General features: G+C 44.4%; 1 protein-coding gene across 1 annotated transcript in view; it reads right to left on the bottom strand.

Moving 5' to 3' along the window:
- sik2b (salt-inducible kinase 2b) overlaps positions 1–18,006 on the bottom strand; it is a 43,562-nt gene that overhangs the window by 8,450 nt on the left and 17,106 nt on the right. Inside the window, 6 exon segments of the mRNA XM_080006507.1 lie at positions 646–810; positions 1,383–1,535; positions 3,257–3,483; positions 7,267–7,390; positions 7,960–8,084; positions 16,113–16,274. Of these exon segments, the coding sequence (XP_079862633.1) occupies positions 646–810; positions 1,383–1,535; positions 3,257–3,483; positions 7,267–7,390; positions 7,960–8,084; positions 16,113–16,274 (956 nt within the window).

Raw genomic sequence — 18,006 nt, 5'->3', positions numbered from 1 at the left:
GTCAATATGGACCAAAATCTCTGAGGAATGTTTCTATCACCTTGTTGAATCTATGCCACCTAGAATGAGTGTGTGTGTGTATATATATATATTTTTTTTTTTTTCTTTTTTTTCTTTTTCTGCCTTCACATTAGGTTTCTATTTTGTTTCATTTATTGCCAATCTTTAATTTTATTTTGTGTATTGCAATTTTTTTTTTCTGTTTTCTATTTTCATGACTTTAGTGTTATCACATAATTTTGATGATGTGTGCGGCTCTAACACTGCAATTTCCCCCAGGGGATGAATGAAGTACCTTGCTACCTATCCATCAGTAGATACAAAAGAGAATTTGTGACAGGACGCCACGTGTTCCCTAAACCCAGTGTCAGATAGAGCTGTGGCAATTATTACATAATCCTTCGATTATGGAAAATGTTGCAACAAATAAAAGAACCACAATTGCACCCCAGGGGTTATTAAAGTGTAAATGGAATATACATTTGGTTTGCTTACATGAGTTGAGGTGAGGAAAATGGACACCCAAATGTTTTACACTTTTAAAAAAGGCAACTAAATTGTTAATCATAATGTACTGTAGGACTATTAATAGTCAAGCAGAAGTCGGTGATGGTGACGGCCTGGGCGTCAGGCTGCTGAACCTACTTTGGGCGTGGCAACATCCTCCACCATGCAGCTGTGCTCCACCGGACACCCGGCGGATGGAGGGAAAGTGAAGGCATCGGAGGAGGCCTGGGGCAGAGCGGCGGGTGAGCGCAGCAGTCGGACGCCTTGAGGGAGCAACCCCACCTGGCCTGAACCGCTGCTTGACTGGGGGAGGAGGGAGGGACGGAGGGAGAGATGGGGAGAGAGGGAGAGAGAAAGACTTAAGTAACGTCACGTTAAAACAAACCCAAAAAATTATAAATAAATAATAATAATAATTGACCCTTATCCTGCACAATGCTTTACAAAGCAGTTTCAGTTTGGCTCATTTTGATTTGATCATAGAGAGAGGGGAAGGGAGAGAGCGAGAGAAAAAGAGATGGGGGGGGAGGGGGGAAGAAAGCAGGTGCTGGTAATGAAAGGCAAATGAGGAACGCAGGTGAGAACGAGCTCCAACAAATGGAAAAATGAATAATGGAGTTGACGGAGACGCCCGAAGATCAAGGGCGTGTGAAATGGAGACGATTATCTGAGAGACAGTGAAGAAGAAGAAGATGAAGACGAAGAGAAAAAAAAAAAAAAAGAAATAGGACAGATCCGGGATCCGGATGAATGAATGAATAAATGGATGTTGGGTTTGTGTGTGCAGGTGTGAATAGGAGCTTTGATCTCACATGCAAGGATGCTAATCCCTATACAAATAAAATCAGACCGTCCCGCCCCCGTTGCTGCGTTACCTTGACGACGGTCTGCTCGGCGATGGTACTGGGCCGTCTCTGGCGGGCGTCGAGCCGCTGCTCCACAGGAAAGCTGCAGCGGTGGGCTTTGAGACGCTCCACCAGCAGGTAGTAGATGGCAGCGAAGTGGTTGTAGCTCTTGTTCTGCAGCGACTGTGGGAGAGGGGGAGACAACAACAGGGGATATGGTGAGCGACAGCGACCTCTGACCTTGACTGACTTACCTATCTGCTTGTTTTAAGGACACGATGAGGCTTTGTTGATGCCTTCAAGGAAATCGGTTCGTTACAGTGGCAGAGGATTGAGAATTTGATAAGAATGCGCAAAAAACAAACGGACGAAAATAATGCAAACGAGTGGCAAACGTTTCAGTCCCTCCAGGATTTCATGGAGAGCAAAGATCCTTTCAACAGCTTGCCTTTGCAGCGGCTTTTTCACAAAGCTTCCAATGCAATTTGCATTCTCGCACAGGTTTTTTTTGCAGTAAAGTTGTGTGAATTGGCGAAAGCTGCCAATGAAAGGTCAAAGAAAGCCAAAGAAAAAAATAGATATTTTAACTACCAATGAAGAACTACGACTCTAAGAACCTTCACTGTATATTCCTTAAGCTATTACTTGCAATTTCGTTCATCACTTCCTATAATAATAATAATTATTATAATGAATATAGCTGCAAGCTACTTTCTGACTATGCTGTTTTTGCCAATACATTTCTGTCTGTGGCAGCCTTTTTGTTAGGACTTTCAAAACTCTTTTAGTAACTTTGACCAATAAAGGTCCAATGAACCCAATAAACCTGGTTTAGTTGAAAATGGAAAAATGGCCTAGAAGCAAGTGTCAATTCAAAATGGTGAAAATGTTCAAAGCGTAAGTCAATCATTTCTCCAGAAAATCAATTTGCCATGAAGCATTGCATTATATGACATCACACACATGACTGTATGTCCCACCAAACGGGAGATTTGGCCAATTCAATGTTGCATCATTCGGATAATGACTGTAGCGCCCCCTGTGGGTGGAAATCTTACATTTTTCTTCTGGTTCATCTTGACCCCCCTCGTACTTTCCATCTACCAAATTCAATGAAGATTGGACAAATTTAACCCTAGCTTTGTGGCGGCTATCTTGTTTTGACAGCTGACTTCATCTTTCTTGAGCCAAAAAAGCCTTCAGCCGCAAGTCTCCTAATGTTGGTTGTGTTAAAATCGGGCACACGGTCTCGGAGTAGTGACCATTTTGACCGGCCCAATATGGGCAAGATCCATGTCAGATAATATTACCCGCAAAAATTGCAAACCTGCTTCTGATTTCAAAGTTCGAAATCCAACGCTCATTTCCATCGATTCTCGATTTAGAATCGGAATCGTGACACCCCTATTGGATGATGATGTCACAAAGTGCCCCGCTTCGCCACCCCCTGTGTCTCGGCTCCCCTACTTCCCGTTCCTTCCTTCTGGAAGACTCCTCCTACAAATATGGTGCGATGTTCATCAAACTTGGACCACAGTATATCTAGACAGCCCTGAAAACAATTCTTAAGCTTTGTGTCTGTGGGATCCACGGTTTCTGAGAACCTAGCACTTTCAGCCAGTGAATGGCTGGAAGAATAAAAATAATCAGAACAAAAACAATTGGGTTCTCCCACTTCGTGCTGGACCCCTAATTACAGTAGTTTTACTTGGGTTACAGTAATAACTATAAAATAAACATTCAATTCAACATACTGTAAAAACCAAATAAAGTCAGTGCTGCACTGATGCTGCCAGAGAGGCTACGTCTTCAGGTGCATTGCGCTGTAAAACTCTGCGTAATCCGTGGTGTCAACACATCCTAATGAGTACTACTAATCTGCAGCGATCCAAATAAAGTCTCACCTCCACCGTCTTGTGCTGGTCGACGCCCAGGCTGTGCATCAGGCGGAGGACCTGCTCGCTGTACTCCCCCACGCCAATCTCCCCCTCGCTGGACGCAGACTGCTGGTACAGCACGGGCCTCTGCACTGGGACGTCCAGGGCCATCCACTTGTGCTCCTTGATCTGAGCCACGGACAGTCGCTTGGAGGGGTCCAGGACCAGCATCCTGCGGATCAGGTGCTCACAGTCTGGAGGGGAAGAGGGTGAGAATCAAAAAGACAAACAGAAGGGGTTGGGTAAAAAAAACAAAAAAGAACCTTGCGGTCAGATCAACCGTGAAACACTTTCTTACCATCACGTTTGATCCTTAACTTTGAAAATATGAATTGTAGAAATGGTATTTGATTTTTTTTTGGAAGAGAACCCCCTATTTAATTAAAATCTGTCCATCTTTATTCCTCATGAATATTGATGAGGGTGAGACTACGCCCTCTCGTTTTGGATGAGAGCAAAAGTCTTTTACAAATAAAAAGAAAATTGCTGAATGGTTCATGAAAAGTTAAGATTGATTCATGATTTCGGTCTATTTTTAAGAAGGCCATGGTTGTAACGGTGAACAGATGATGTGTTTGACAGAGCTGAGGATTGGTTGGTTCAGTTATGATCATCCATATTGCACACCACCTCACTCAACATGGCCCAAATGAACTAAGGCAAAAAATAACAGGTAGGAGATTATAAATCCTTTCCTCACACAGACAGAAACACACATATTTTCCTATTTGCCTCCTCCAGCTCTTTCCCACGGTGTGTTTGCAATCCTCTCGCCTCTCATGGTTTCCTAATGAGAGCTTCTCACCTCTCGTTAGCGGTTAGATGAGTTTAACGTCAGACACAGTTGCGGTTCTTAACCGGATTACAGTCTCCCTGGCTGTACGGCTTTGGCCTGCCTACCTCCGCTGCATTCCTGCCAACCAGCCGGCATCTTTGCCCCATTAAACCTGCTGCTCCCACTATAGCTACGGCTCAAAATCCCATGTTTTTACATGGAGATTCAGGGATGTGGCATGTGCCATTTTGTCTTTTGAGCATCCACCTGGGATCCGCATCACCTGGGATGTGCAGAATACAGAGACGGTGAAAATTCTAACATTGAATGGCAATCTATAAAATTGTCTGTGTTGGGTGGATTACTAGTCCCAGAATTCCATTCGATTTTTTTTTTTTAAATAATCTTATGGATTACTACTTTGATTTGAAGATGACCCATAAATGTTCCGTTTAATTGAGTTACAAACTCATAAAGTGTGATACCCTCGACCGGCACCGGTGTGTCTAAGAAAGATGACAACTCTGCGATGAGATTTCCTTGAAAACAGCGCTTATTACAGTTGACTGTATAAACAGTCGCTCGAGCTGTTCCCTCCACCGCTCAACTCAGGTCTGCAGACAATGCATCACAGGAATTAAAATCACAATAACTCTGTGGGTGAGGTCTGAGATCGCTTGAGGGAGGCCTCAACAGTTCCTGAGAGAAACACTGATCATCCACCCACCCCCGACCGCCCACCATCACTTCCTGGTTGTCCTCCTGATCGCCTATCATCTGCCTAAATTAAAATCCCATCATAAGCCCTGCTCCCCTGCTTTCCCTGAGCCTAGATTTATGGCAGAATTATTATTATTATTATTTTACAATGAGTGTGACTCCCATTCCATGCACCCAAAGCTACTGAATCAGAGCAACCTGCCTGGCTAACCAAGCTTCTACCATTAGGATTTATTACAAGTACAATTTGCTTGACCCAGGCACACAACTTCATGGCTACATCCTTGTTTATAGCAACGCACGAGGCTGTACACATTTCTGGAAGCTTCAAATCACTAGGGACAGCTGTGCTATGCAGCTGGTATAAACTTACTGAATGACTGGCTGGCTGGCAAGCTGACAGACTGATTAGTTGATGGGCTGACCCTGGTCGGTGCATACCATTACACCACAGTGACTCAACCACGAAAACATCCCAGTTAGCATTTTCAATCTGTCAGCGGTGTAGAGTTACACTGAGTCCAGTAACGTCGGTACTTTGATACCTCGAGCCAGAAGCAGAGAGCGACACACACAAGGTATCGAGGCTGGCATTACGTGATCCGATACAATCTATTCCAAATTGGTGAGAACACGAAGACTGGAATTTCAGCAGATACAGAAGACATATAGTGGGTTTTTTTTAACACCAAAAAACAACAAGTAAACACTAACCATGTAGAAATCAAGTGTCTGAGTCACTGCTGGGACAGCGTGAAGACATTCAGATTGAGAACAGGCTGGACACAGGGATAAGCCTGTTTGGGTCTCATACATGACTCACAGACTATACTTGCCTTTTTTCCACTATCAACAACACCGCCGCGCCGCCCAGTGAAACATTATAGGACATCTCGATATAGCGACAGTAAGATAATGCTGCTAAACTGCGAGTAGATTGCAAGTTCATCAGTGTTGCAATGTTCTAATAAGCGCGCAGTGCCGGGCGGCGCCGGGCACCGCAGGGCCGGCCAGTAAGAGGAACAACGTTAGCAGAGGTCTACCGTTTCTAGATAGAGGAAACAGCACACTCTGTTCTTGGAGTTCAGGGAAAAAGGGGGCTGGAGTGGGGGGGGGGGGGGCGTCGGCGTCCATGTGCAGCGGGATGGTGAGTGTCGGTTTGGCCGCGGGCTGACATTACACTCCTACATTCCCCTAATGTCTAAATTGTTTCAAGATCCCGAAACAAAACCTGGTCGACCCCCTCAACTCCCCTCGACCCCCGCCCCCTGTGGAGAACGTGTTACAGACTGCCGACAGCAATCAGGCATACCGGGGGGGGGGGGGGGGGCGACGACAAAGACACAGAACGAAAGACAGACAGAATGGAAGCTTTTCAGAACGACAGACAGACAGACTGCTGAAAGCATTCACTGGCTCTTCCCCAGGTTACATAAACAGCCCGAGCGCTGGAGTTAATCTGCTGCCAGCGAGCTCGCACAGTCACAGAGCAGAGCTGCTTAGGAACACTCAGTTAACCCAACTGACTCACTCCGCACGCACGCACGCACACGCACACACACACACACACACACACACACACACACACACGATAATAGACCATTTCCAATTGTGTTGCTCAATACTCAAGTGATCATTTACAAACACGGAAGCACAGGGTCTTTCATTGGTATTGTCACTTTGAATGGGAAAGCAACTTCTATTCATCCGAGTCACGTTGCCGGGAATTTTGTCCGAGCTTCTTTTTTGCGTCTTTCACCGCCGCGCGCATTGTGAGGAATAGTGGAGAACAGGCCGTCGATGGAGTGTGACAAAAGATATGGCGTCGGATATGAAGTTTGCACCACACTATGGATGAGGAGGGAAAACCCTTAAAAACAAAATAAATCAGTGATCTGACCACATTTACTACATGAAAACTTAATTAATGTAGTCAATGTAAATAACAAACCCAACTAAATCTTGAGAAAATATTCAAAGTGGTCTCGATCTTCTCTTGGGAAAGTGGAGTGGAGTAATGGACGAGGTGACGTAGTGGAAAGGGGAGCAGTGCTGAGCCATGTGTGACCAGAGCCACACAGATGCACTCACAGCATTCACACCTCAGGGCAATTCAGCGCTTTCCAAAATGTCCGGAGGTACACCAGTGGTGAAAACCATACATGCAAGGGGATTTTATGTCTTTATCACAGTACGAGTTTAAAGTGGTGTCTAACTATCATTTCTAACACTTGTTCTAACAATTCCACTTCAATTTGGATGGGAACGTGATTGTGGGGTTTCGTGATTTTACAAAATGATCGTGATTAGATCAAATAATTGCAATTATGTCCTAACTGTAACTGCTCCTAACAGGAATCAAACCCAGGTCACTGATTCGGTGAGGTGACAGTACCCACTTCCCACCAGGCAGTGGGGTGAGGAACCCGAGGATTAAGGCATTCCACAAGGTGTTCTATGGGGTCCGGACCGACGGTCTCACCTTCAGTCATGAAGTAGGGGATCCGGAACCTTCCCTCCAGGACGCGCTGTCGCAGGACGGGAAGCGTCGGGCCATCGAACGGCAGCGCACCACACACCAGCACATACAGCACCACCCCCATACTCTGCAGTGGGACACACACACACACACACACACAGCAGGTTCAGGGCAGGGAAACATCATTCATTCACAAATCAATCGAAGGCATCCAGATGTACGCATGCCCTGGATTAGCACTGGAAAGACACACACACACACACACACACACACACACACACACACACACACACACACACACACACACACACACACACACACACACACACACACACACACACACACACACACACACACACACACACACACACACACACACACACACACACACACAGTGTTGGGGGATGGGAAATCGTCAAACCAGTCAAGCGGTTTCTGACAGGAACAAAGGCTGGACAGTTTGTCATTTTAGACTTTGCTCCCACTTTATTGTATACACGTCATTTGTTTATCAGACAGTCGAAAGTAGATGACGTCAAGTTATTGTGTGTAGATAATTCAACACAATTTAAAAATGGGTTGCCAAGATTTGATATGTGGCAATTCAATCCGTATCTGGCATTTAATCGTTTGACAATTTCAGTCCAAAATACTGTGGTTGTGGTAACCACACAAACCAGCGACCCCGGGTCCTACCCAGATGTCCAGCTGCGGGCCCTCGTACTGCTGGCCCTCAAACACCTCGGGAGCCGCGTAAGGGGGGCTTCCACACCACGTAGCCAGGGGCTCTCCTGGCTGGAAGAAGTTCCCGAAGCCAAAGTCTGCACAAGGACAACGGGAGAGAAGAGGTAACGTCAAAGTCCAATTGTTGTTGAATCCGACAAACATAACTTAATTTGAAAGTAATAAATGAAACTCATACGATGTTGCATCTTTTCAAGTCTGTGGTGCTCAATCCGACACTAACCAATGAAGCCTGTACGTGAGCTGCATCAGGACACCCAGAACGGATTTTGACGGTAACGTTTGCCAGTACACGCAAATATACCTTAAATGACCAAGCTGAATTAATTTTGTATTTCCTGGACCAAAGCTTCCCAATTCACGTCATTTTATTATTTTTTGTTTTTACTGCTGTTGTACTTCAGCAAGTCATGTGCAGACTACAAACCTAAATAAAAATATGTTAATGCGGCTTCAGAGAAAGCTTAGATTTATAGAAAAAAACCTCACTTTTTCAGTGCTTGTGCACATATATTTGGGTCGCTGATGGGGCCACTAATACACAAACTGTGAAATAAGTCTGTTTTTTGTGAGCTGTGTATTTCAGAAAACACGTCATAAAACATGCCGTTCAGCTATGAGGCCCTAATGTACATCATTCAGTACGGCTTCAGCAGAATTAGAACCGGCCCCCTCTGAGTAACTACCCCCACTGCTGGAGCGTCACAGGACCCGCTAGCATCGAAGCTAGGAGCTAAGCATGGGAAGTGCTCTGTTGGCTGCAGAGACAAGCACAAATCTTTGAAAAGAAAGAGGAATTAATACAGACTGTCCATGAAGAAACTGCAGACGAGGGAAATGTATGCGGTAGATAGACTGTCGGCTGCGTCATGCAATCTGCTCTGCATTTCTCAAAAAAAAAACAAAAAAAAAAACAACCCCCCAATAAAAACAGTGTTTTTATTGTAGATGTATTTTTTAAAATGTATTTTATTTTCCGATATTTACGTGAAACAAAAAATCCCAACGGTGTCTCGTGTGGTGTCCCCTACAAGCTTGCAGAACGGCAACGAAGGTAGGAACTAACTTTTAAATTCGGCTTCGTAAATCTAATATGAGTTAAGATTCAGCAACTGGATTGCTTATTTCTCGCTTTAAATTTGTTCCGAAACAGATTTTGGTGGACTGATAAGGCGAAATCAGTGAAAGTTTGAGTAAAACAACAGAAGCCGGAACTTGTGGTCAAACCCCATTGGCTCACAGAACTAGGGGGATGGCAGCTCATTTACATTTAAAGCTTCACACACAGAAAAGCCAGTTGTGGAACAGGAGGTTTTAGAGGCATGTTAGAATGGCTCGAAAGCATAATCTGAGTGGCATTTTCAGCAAAAAACTTCAGAAACACGTTTCGGGGACCTCAGAGACCTATATTAACTTGTGTAAAAAGGGGCATAATAGGTCGCCTTTAAAACATCTCAGCAGAGCACACAGGTTCAGCGCAGAAGATGTGATCCACATATTTGCTCAATGAGAAAACAAACCCCTCGTCCGAGGGAATGTCCTTGGAGGACATGAGCTCATCAAAACGCTGCCTTATAATAGGTCTGGAGGTTTCGTCTCCATCAGAGGAACAATTATGAAAAGTCTTTCAAACGTCAAATTCTTTGAAATCCAAGTGTGCCTTTCATTATAGTTCAGCTCAGAGCCGAAGTAATATTGACATAGCACACATGTATCGTGTACTTCTGTTCTTCGGCCCTCACATCTGTGGGAACTTGACCTTTGCCGGCCTGAAGGTGTTACTTGTCAGTGGCTGGACTGGTGATAGCGGTGCGACAACCCAACAGCTACAGCTGAAGAGGATTAAAGCAGGCCTACTGCAGTTCCTTCTGCCCCCTCCCATCGTTCATAATGGGTTACATAAAACAGGGGAAAACTGTAATGCCAAACAAACAAAAAACAAATAACACGGATTTAAAAAAAAATAAAATAAAAAAATAAAAAAATGCTGGTTTACATAACGGGGATAGATGACTTCACACACACACACACACACACACACACACACACACACACACACACACACACACACACACACACACACACACACACACACACACACACACACACACACACACACACACACACACACACACACACAGCCTCCTCAGTGATCCAGCAACTCAATGTTGTGATCAGCCTTAGGGTCTGCATATCCCGAGAGGAGAGAGGGAGGGGGAGAGCGACCGTGCAAGAGACTGGCAGAGTGAAAGAAAAAATGGAATAATTGTAGAAAGATATTTCGGGGGTAGACAAAATAACAGACAGTACATGAAAGCTGAACTTTGAAGTAACTAAATCACAATTACAAAAGTGAGTCTTATTAGGTTAATTTGCGATTAGTAGCATGTGTCAGATATAGAAGAGGTCTGACAATTAATTAGCACTTTGATATGCGTGTCTGCTTCTCATTATGGAAAAAAAAAAAACCAATGGAAACAAATTGAACAAGATTGGCAAAAATTCAGAAAGATAAGAAAGGGTTTCTCCCAGTAGTGGGAGGCAAATACTTGAAAAGAGGAGGAAAGAAGGAGATATGTGACTTGACATGAACAACATGAACTGAATTACAGGTTCATCAGTCACAAAAACAGAATTATTTAACGTGTCGAGGGGAACTGTCTCAAAAGTAATGACAGCATATGACAAAGAAATCTCTATCTATCAGCAAAGATGCTCATTAAGCTTTAAAAGGGACCTATTATGAAAACCTTGTGCACATAGGTTTGGTTCTCTGATGTGCCTCCTAACATACAAACTCTGAAAAAAGACAACCCAGTCCATTTTTTGCGAGTATTTCTGAAAACGTGGTAAAACAACCGTTTTGGATTCGCAGCCCCTTGCTACGTCAAGTAAGGATTCATTAGAATTAGAACCACCCTCCGTCTTGAGTAACTCCACCCGCAGCTGGAGAATAACACTGCTGCGCTGCTGGAAACTGTTCGTTTCACAAACCAGCACAAATCTTTTGAACGAAAAAGCAATTAATATCAACTGTCAAACTGTGAAGAAACTGCAGACAATGGAATTGTAAGTATTAAAAAATAATTCTGCCGTTTCTTTCAATAAAATAAATATATATATATTAAAAATATGTGGTATATAAAGTATGCGGTAGATACTGCAGGCTGCGGCGCACAATCTGCTGTGCGTTTCCCCAAACAAAACCAATAAAAAAAACTTTTCCCCCCATTGTGCACGCATTTATTTTGTTTTCAGCGAAACAAAAAAATGCACGTGTGCGGTGTCCCGGTGCAGTGTCCGCAACAAAAGTCGAAACCAATAACCCGATAAGGTGAAATCAGTGAAAGTTCGCAGACTAAATACAACGGAGCACGGAAGTAAAGCTCGAACCCCATTTGCTCACAGAACTAGGGGCCTCAGGATTGTGGCGCCACCATAAAGAAACAGCCTGTCCTGGAACACAATGGTTTAGAGGCATGTTAGAATGGCTCGAATGCATAATCGGAGTGGTATTTTCAGCAAAAATAAATAAAACATAAATTAAAATAAATAAATAAAACATGTTTTGGGGACTTCAGAGACCTATATAAAAACTTGTTGAAAGGCAGCACAATAGATCCCCTTTCTAAAGTTCTGCAGAGTAGATTCCCAGCTCCTTCATTGCTCAAAGAACTTCATGAAGAACGGTGCAATATCCCAGTGAACCCAGTTCAGGACTTTCAACGGCATCCCAAGAAGGATTGCAGCTGTTCTCAAGGCAAGGGTGCCCCTGCTCTTAATTATGTCTGTGACGCTAGGTGATTCTGTTATTTAGTCCAACAGTAAACAGAGACGAGGTGGAACCCTTATCCTCTATTCACCGCTTTCAAGACGACTCTGAATCTCGACGCACGTGGATACATTAGGCGTCGTTCGGGACATTTTGCTTTGAGGCAATTAACTTCTTTTTCTCCGTCTCCCTTCTCCCTTTCGTCGGGTTCGAGCGCAGATTCCGTGGCGCTATAACGACACAATCATCAAGGCATTGTTGTGCCGCGGCACCACTCTAAAATTAACATGGATCTGATGTGCACACGTCGGCTTTCCTTTCAGTCAGTGGTGAGACAGGCTTTGTCAGAGATGATGAATAATAATAGGAAGCGCGCGCACGCACGCACGCACACACACACACGTATTAGGGTGTTTATTTAAATGACGAGGAAACGTAGAAACACAGTTAGAGGTAGTTTATGTTCTAGTGTGACTGAGGCATTAGGCAGACACCCTTTAAAGAGGAAAGTGTGTGCGCGTGCTTGTGTCTCAATGGTGCCTGCGAGTGTAATGTACGCGGGTGAGGAGTAAATGAGTGGAGGGTAAAACGGTTTATTGGAACTACTGTATTTCTACGGTCTAATCCCGCTTGAGATGTGAGGGTGAGATGTGAGATCCAGGCGGCGCTAAGCGGTTGCTTCACCGTCAGATGCGGTGACCCACTTCATGGAGCTGAATACTGAGCAGTCTGCCTGACGTCAAACGCCCCAACACGCTGCAGGCTACTCACAGCACCAGAGGAGGGGTCTGTGTCGCACGCGGATGAATTAGCATAATATTAGCTTGGAAACATACTACTTGCATGCACAAATGATTTGGGGTTTGCGTGACTGCGTAGTCGGTGTGTTTATATGCCAAAGGTGTAATTGTGTTATAGTTGGGTCGGAGAAGCGGGCTGCAGACGTCTCACCGCAGTTTAAAAAGATCGCCTAAACATCACCGCCTGCATCGACTCCGAATGAGATCGCTCTCCTCTGGCCGAGTCGAGAACAAGAGAGTATGGGGAATCTCCGCTGCGGAGGAATTTTTTCGTCACAAGGCCTACTGCTGAAAACACTGAAAAACTAAAACATACATTTCACATAAATGAACAAATTTCAAGGAAACAAAGAAAGAAGGAGAGAAAAAAAAGGGGAAGCAGACATTGTGTGACAGGGTTCTTGATGCCGACTCAAAACCAGCAGAGCGCGCAGCAGAGCCCGAGGGACTCGCCGAGCCCACGGTCGGTTCGTCTGACCCAGTATGAGGTCCCCTCATGCCTCCTCTACCATGCCTCCTCTACGTCAGCGTAAGCTTGAAGGGACTCTTTGAAGTGTAAATATAAAGGCCACCCTCCCTGCCCCGTCCTGCCTCCCTGTACTCTCGGTCTATTACTAGCGTGACCTTTCTTTAGCTGACCGCTGCCCAGTTGAGCTTCACGCAGGCTGGCCGACCTCTGGAAGGTAAGCAGGTCCCGCTGGACCAGATCACCTTGCCAGGCTGGAGGACCGGCAGAAACCTCTCGGTATGAACGTCTATCAGGCGCTTAATCACGATAAAACTGTTACACAGATGCGAGGAAATAAAACGGTGATGAGAGTATAACATTGTATATGCCTTTTATTATTCAATTTTCAGGATAATGTCTTAAAGTGACTGGTTAAGTGTACGCAAATGTGAGTCAGAAGTCCCCTCTGTGGTCATTTTCACAATACTGCGGCATGAGCCGCAGTAAAAACACTAAAACCTTTGCTGTGTTGAGAAAATAAATAAGTGAAAGAAGACAAGAGAAATAGAAAAGGCCACCTACCATGGAATAAACCATCTGTGAAGCAGAGCTGAAGTGACAAGGAGGCAGGGTGAGGGAGGAGGCAGAGGAGGGGACAGAAGGTACAGCATGCACCTTGCTCCCACAGTCCTCCTCAGAGATTCACTTCCATCGCAAGCCGTGTAATGTTGTGCTGGCCCCTTCGAATCTAATATGCCACCCAAACAACTGGCTTCGCGTCAGACCTTACAATAATAACAGCTGGAGGAACACCACCGGTAAGTTCCAATGTGGCCAAGAGATGCAGAAAATGCGTTGATCAAAAAATAAAAATAAAAATTCACTCGCTATCTTTTAACTTTTAAAAGTTGTTGCCAGGCTGGCAACAAGTCATCAGCTTTTGGTTGCCGAAACTGAAAATACGATTTCCATTTTCACCTTACATTTAGATTAATTAACACACTATGCAGTTTTACAGTACATCAGCTAAGTAGGGAAAATGTGACATAAAATAATATTTAAAAGCATTATCACAGTAACTGAACAAAATTATTTGTTGTTTGTGTTTATCTGTACAGCATACGCTCACCAAACACACAATAAGAATCTCAACTGTTTGTCCCCTTATTGTTAACAATGGTAAATTACAATTTGCATCGTTCCATTTAAAAGTAACTCTCCACCTGCTGAGGTTTGAGTCATCATTATTAATGCTGTCCGTCTATGAAGACAACTGGTTATTGTATTGTAACGGCTATATGTTGACAAATTTGACAAATAGACTAGACAAAAAAAACTAGAAATAAAAACATTTTCTGGATATTTTTATTTTATTTAGTTAGTTTTATATAAGAACACAAAATCCTTTAGTAAGTTTTAGAAATGTTCAACTCATGCGCGATGAGATGCTTGACGCTGAGACGCCGCGGTATTGTACGCAGTGCACACAACCGACTGGTGAGAGAGCTGGTCATAAGTCCGAATGGTCGTTAAGCGGGTAGGTGAAGTGAGGAGGACCTGTATTGTTCTATCGTTTTGCCCCGCGATCCCCACTGTAAGACAAGACAACACATAAGAAAGCTCACCCAGCCAGGTCCGACCAATCAGCGCTAAAGAGGCTGACAAGGCACACCCGGTACAGCGGCCCCGCGGCGGGAAGAAGCCAGCGCCGTCACCTGCAGGCCGTGGCTTAACCACGCCCCTTGGTCCACCACGTTTAGTTGCCTAAACAAGGATTCTTCCAAATCTTTGGAGTCAAGGAGCTTAACTATAATTCTTCCTCGGGCCGGGGGGGGGTTTTCTATAACCGAGCGCTTTATCAGAAACGCTGAGTTTATTGGAATCCAAACATTATGTCCCTGGCTGCGTCTGCCTGCTTTCCTTCTGAGGTACACCCTGGAGGCATACTTTAAATTGGTTCTCCACTCCAGTCCAGTCCTTGGGATGTTAAATACTGCTGCGTTTCATTCTAGCCGTTGCTGTAGGGACTGATTGCGACTAGATGGTGATGATGCCAGTCCAACTCAACTAACTGGTAGGATAGAAAAACAGTTATACTTTGGGTCCCGAGGATGGCAGTGGAGTACTACTGCTTTAAACGTCCTGCATCAAATGGTATGGCCGACACCTTTACAGTAGAAGGCCACCCCTTCACTTCAATAACCAGAGTTTAATTTCCCTCATGGTACCTTCACTATGGTCCGTCCCTGACCTCTCCTAGTACTCAAACAAAACACAGAGTGGAAAACAGCTGCTCAGAATTTGATACACTCTTGACTACATTAACCGCCGTTGTCCTAGCTTCCCCAACATGAAAACTAGTCACTGAGACGTTTTGCATCACCCCCTGCACTCTGCTCTTTCAAGGTAAAAAAAACCCACTGATCATTCTAAATGTAATGACACCGTAGAAGAGAGTGTGGCACATGCGACGAATGCTTCCCGGGCACGTTTAGAAAACCCCTGCCATGGCAGTACAACAAAGCAGTTTAGTCCCCTTCCCCAAGATAGCTGTCTCCTCTGTGGCTCTTCAAAAGCAGCCAATCCCTTTCACCTCCTCCTCTTCGATCCGCCAATTAAGTCCAAGCTCTTCACTGATCCCCCCCCACACACACACACACCCTGGAACACAACAGCAGGCTGACATTCTCACCACCAAGCTCTAAATGCCAGTTGCTTAATAATGCCTATGTGAAGCTTGTTCAACAGACCATCGGCTTAGTCCCATTGACTCCCTTTCCTCTGTTCTTGTGCTTCTTTCATAAAATTAGAGAAAAGTAATCACGGGGGAAAGATTGCTGCTGTCTGTTCCAATGGTCTGGGCAGGCAGTTAAGATATTTCACAACTATACAGCCGCTGAGATCATCGAAGGCAAAGGATCAAGGCAAATTGTTCTATGGCGAGGCAATAAAGGCAATTTGTACCTTTTTGTTGTCACATAAAAACCACCTCTCATTGCAGCTCTTACATTTCAAGGTTGATTATTATAGCATACAGTATATCCAACCTGTGCATGTATGTTAATGGAGCGTGCAGCAACTGTACCTGCTATTTTAATATTCATGTGTCCGTCCAGCAGCAAGTTCTCTGCTTTCAGATCCCTGTGGACAATGTTGCGGTTGTGACAGTATTCCACTGCTGACAGTATCTGCCAGAACTTCCTCCTGGCCTCCAGCTCACTCAGACGGCCGTGCTTTGCCAGGTAGTCTGCAGCCGAGAACAAGAAAGAAAGAAATAAAGAAAGGGGAGAAATAAGGGAAAACAAGTGTCAATGTGTCATGTTCAAAGAACGTGTAGTTACATTTTGACATAGACTTTCAATATGTAACTTTCAAGCTTTGCAGGCACAATATATCACTCACACTACAATAACAATATCAACAATAAAATAATATATAATATATCCATTTGCTGAATTCCAGTGCACACCTAAAAATGTCTGCCAGAATAAGCCAGACATGTAACTTGAATTTGTGTCTGGTGCCAATTAGGGCTGTCATAATTGGCCAAAAATGACGTTAGACTATTCCTTCAGAAAAAACACATAAGTTGGAATATATTCATATATCTATTACAATTCTGAAATGTGTGTGTGGCGTGTGGCGTTATGCACAAACAAAGCAAATACAAAAAGGTGTGATTTTATTCCACTGTAGGTGTATTTAATTTACTCCGTTTCCCGCTGCTGCTCCGCAGATCACTTCTGAAAGGATTCCTGCCCACGATCTCACTCAAATGCACTGTGACCCGGCGCGGTCCGCTGTACGGGAGTTGGGAACCTCTGCACTAGTGGACATACCAACTCAAGGTCGCGGATGAAATCTTTATATCCAGACCCCTGCGAGATGCTAATCGGCCGCATATCTTTGCAGATAAAACAGGTCAATTTATCTGTAATCGCCGTTCGGTGGGCAGCTGGTAATCCTTGGGATGAAAACGGTCACGCCGCGGTGTTGACGGAAATCCAGTGGTGCCACTTCCGTCAACACGCGTTCCCCTTATTCACATGTTGGCGTGGGAAGGGGTGCCGAGGAGGAGTTGCAAGTGGACAAAGTGGCCAAAGCAAGGAGAAGCAGCAGCCGAAGACATCCACGCTGATATCGCAGAAGACTCTTTTGAACAGGCTTTCCAAATGACTTACAAAAATACAGCCAAACACATAGTAGCACGACGGTCACTGGCGCTGCACTGTTTTCAAGAACAGAAATAAGGACCAAGAGCCTCTGTTCACAGGTCATGAACTCTACGTTCTACAGTGATTTAGAACATTGACTGGTCTCTCATTGTCTGAGCTCACAATGACATCATTGTTTCCCCTCAGACCTTTCGCTTGCGTTACATCTAAAATCTTTGAAGCTTACAAACTGTTGTATACAACAGAGCTGTAGTGCCAAGTGTGAGGTAGGCCAAGTTCAAAACACCTATTTCCCCTAACAACCACCAGAATGTTAAAAATCAAGATTCTCATGTCATCTGTGAAAAATCTCCAATAGGAAACAGTGGTGTTTGTTGCTGTCGGTGGGGATCCCTTTTCACACCTCTTTGTCAGATAACTAACCGGGAAAATACATCCCGCACGAGGAACACACCAGACTACTTTTACTGCCCAACGGGTTTGTAGACCAGAGGTATTTGTGTTAGTTTTCATTTTAATCCATGAAAAGTGCTTCATGGTCAGAATTTAACCCTGTTTCCAACCAACCAGTGCGTGGTCTTTTGGTATTGGTATCACGGCCATAGTTCTATTCACATTAGAAATATAGAATATTTCAAAATACTATTCCTGTAATTTCTTTTGCCGTGTGCAGAGAGGACAAAGTACATGGAAAGCAAAACAAGTCCATGAATGTAAACGACTGAGATGGGTTCTTTCCTTCTCTCTTTTTTTTTTTTTATAGGCCTTTGGCATGCTATGCTGAGAAGTTACACCAAGCCAATT

Source organism: Zeus faber (genome assembly GCF_960531495.2).
Source record: "Zeus faber genome assembly, chromosome: 9".
NCBI lineage: Eukaryota > Metazoa > Chordata > Actinopteri > Zeiformes > Zeidae > Zeus > Zeus faber.
This window is presented reverse-complemented; position numbering and strand designations above follow the sequence as displayed.